We start from the raw sequence: 3,310 nt of genomic DNA on the forward strand, positions 1-3,310 counted from the left end.
ACCACGCATATGAAAAGCAATTTGATATTGAATTTCAATTAAATACAGAGGTTCAAATATTCTTCAACTTCTATAGACTTGTACCAACTTCTGCAATAAATATTTTAAGACCAGGTTACGGAGATTATCGGAAATAATTTCTTGCTAGTACTTTATTGATGTTTGTATAGAAAGAAATGCTCAAAGCTTTGATATTGAATTCATCACTAGTGATTATATATGATACAAGAAATCGTCGAGCAAAATCAGAAAGATCAAAATTGAATTCTAGGATTCGCGTCATAATCCATGAAAAATGAATATCAAACAAGTGAAAATTTGACTGAAAAATGAATACAAGATAAAAGTTTTGTTTTACCACCAAGAATCCTAGATTGATTTCTGTGACTATAACTTGCATCAAATATCATGTGACCTCGACAAGAAAGGACCGACACAACAAAGAGGTAAAAAATATTACCCATCTTCTAACTTTGATCTTCAGAGCCTCCCACTCTGTCATCTGCAGCTGCTGCAGCCATCAATTCGTCAAATTTATCTGTCTTCCCCAGCACTATCTCAATCTAATCAACAAACATAAATATAATGAAGGACATGTATAACACATTTTATCAATCATAATCTGATGCTTCAATTTTTTATGTGAAACTTCAGTGGTGGGGAACACCATTGAGCCCAAAATAAAACATGAATAGAAGAGAACGAAAAATCGGGTGTTTCCAGCCAAAAAATAAAGAAAAAATCAGCAATTGTGATTAAAAAAAGCCTCGTACTTTTATGTCATAAGCATCAACCAGATTGTAAAACTTACTTTGGCTTTCGAGGCCGTTCGCCCCCTAGATTCATCTCTGATTTCAACAGTGGAGGTCATGATCTCTGCAAAGCATTACAACATCCTTGTTAATATGGCAACAGGAATGGCCAGTAGCCGATCGGTACTCATTTCCAGTTTACACATATTTGGGAACTATAGGTTGTAAACAAAAAAATACGAAAGGGTATAGCCCTACTCTTATCAACTGCGAATCCACCATTCTTGAGGATTTCTGCAATGCTCACGACAGTAGAAATAGCTGCAAGACCACATACCATTACGAGAAATGAACTAGATAAGATTCAAGTATTGGAAAAAGCACTTTAGTATAGTGCAGTACATAATAGTATATCGCAGAAAAGGCGATTTTTCAAGTTAAGCTTGATAAGTTATAAAGTGGAAATTAGATATCAGGTGCTCCAGTTAGCAAAATAAATCAGTAACAAAGATAGGAACTTTTCAGGATCTTCAAATAGACAACTTCATTCCAAGTAGCATTTTTGCTTCATCCTGGTTAGCATTTTCGCTCCATTAATTAATTACTTTGAGGTAGTCAGAGATGATAAATTGCATATTTGTATGTTTAACCAATCAGAGGGAGGGAACAGAAGGTACACACTGATAATTGAAAATTTATTTTGAACACCCTGTCAAAGGTGTTCATTGTGTAACTAATAATCTTTTAATTTGGGTTAACCAAGAGTTCAATCTGCAACAAGTACATGCATGTAAACAGCCACCTAGACCAGCTAGTAATTCTAGTGAATATTGAGGAAGTTCTCCGTTGGAAATAATAGCGCACCCCTATACAACTGAGCTCTCAAAACAGTTCTTTAACTCATAATATATTAATATTGATTCCCTAATAATATTTGAAGGTGGGAAAAGAAACAACTAGTTAACTAGAATTGCAGCAAAGAGTAGGGATAAATGACCTGAGCTTCTAAGATTTTTTAGGCACAACTAAGGTCATAAATCTTCAAGTCAAGCTTGAACCGCTCAGCGAACTAGTTGAATAATGATCTAATTCAGGATACAAATAAGGACTCTATGCAATGCTCTTTCCCCAGAGAAATTCCCTTCCAAAAATACAAATTTTTAAGATGCGGAAAGATTCTCATCACCTGTTAAAAGTTCAAAGACAGGGTTATTAAGTGAGACATACGATTGAAAAGTGAGAAGTCTATCCAGGAAAAAAAAAACCACAACTAATATCTTCCAACACCTTAATCTTCCCCATATTTTAATTCCATTTTGATGATTCCACAATATGCCCTGTAAGTCCCGAAGTGCTCTCCGCGGACAACTAGATGTCGGACCAACCCCCTTATAACCTACCAGTATTTCTATGCCATATTTCATTCTCCTCGAAAGAAATCCCCGCGACCATTTGCAAACCTGGTTGGGAGCCTCGTAAATTCCTCATTTGAAACTCTCCCATCCTTGTGGGTTCAAATTTCTTTCCAATCAGCGAGACATTTCTGACTTTGACTCATAAAATTAAGAATACTTCTTCACTGATCACACCTTTAGGTACCTTGAACCCAGACATATACTAAACGGGAGAGAAAAAGTACCAATCTAATTAGAATGACCATCTTTCCTTTACAATCATGCTTTATTCCATAAATCTTAAAATTTAGCTACTTCAGGCACAACAATTTCCTAGAAGATAGAGTTCCATTGTTTTCGTCCTTAAGGAAGATACAAATATATGTGATTGGCAAGACTGCAAGAGTAAAAAAAAACATCTCACTCCTAATGCACAATCACTTATTACGCATTTGAGTTGATGACAAAACCGCAATCATCCCCAAAACAATCTTCGGTCTGAAATTTAGCCAAACCATATCTAGCAACCCAAATAAACTACTCAAATTGTCACCATTCTCATTAAAGAAGTGTAATATGTCGTGTATCGAATACGGGAAACAATGTAAAACTCAAGTATTTAGCATCTTCAAATCTAGATAACATGATAAAATCGGCATTTTGGTACACACAAAAAAAAACAAAAAACAAAAAAACAAGAAATCCAAAAGTACCCATCCCAAGAGCAGAAAGCTCGACCTCATTGTAATGCTGCATGTACCTCTGCACACATGGAATACACCTCAAATCTCAGATCCACACCATTAAAAAAAAAAACCAGATTCGGCAAATTCTCCTGAGGAGTTCGAATTCGAAATACAATAATACCTTGGCTAGATTGACGTAGAAGAAGAGAGGCTTTTTGGTGTTGGAAACCTGAATTCGATTCTTCTTCAGGTTATCACCGGCGATGTTGATGTTTCTCACTCCGTCTGCAATTTCCTCCATCTTCGTAAATTCTATCTCCACATATTGTATGCTTACCCACAAATATAAACTTGAATAACAATAAAGGTGTATCAAATATATTAATAATGATAAAAGCATATTTATATTGTATAATTATTATTTTTTATATTTTGTATTGAATTTATTATGAAATTTTGATATATAAAATTTTTTTAT

The 3,310-nt window shown here is 34.7% G+C and overlaps 1 protein-coding gene across 1 annotated transcript; it reads right to left on the reverse strand.

Annotated features, from left to right (window-relative positions):
• Nucleotides 1–239: 239 nt before the first annotated feature.
• LOC140966720 (uncharacterized protein At2g34160-like) lies at nt 240–3,188 on the reverse strand. Its single transcript, XM_073426970.1, has 5 exons — nt 3,014–3,188; nt 2,860–2,908; nt 1,011–1,073; nt 812–876; nt 240–563 (listed from the first exon to the last, which is right to left on the reverse strand). Exons 1-5 carry the CDS (start codon nt 3,131–3,133, stop codon nt 468–470), a joined length of 393 nt encoding a protein of 130 aa, XP_073283071.1. The 5' UTR covers nt 3,134–3,188; the 3' UTR covers nt 240–467.
• Nucleotides 3,189–3,310: the final 122 nt, after the last annotated feature.

This window comes from Primulina huaijiensis, unplaced genomic scaffold (genome assembly GCF_012295235.1).
Source record: "Primulina huaijiensis isolate GDHJ02 unplaced genomic scaffold, ASM1229523v2 scaffold207790, whole genome shotgun sequence".
Taxonomy (NCBI): Eukaryota; Viridiplantae; Streptophyta; class Magnoliopsida; order Lamiales; family Gesneriaceae; genus Primulina; species Primulina huaijiensis.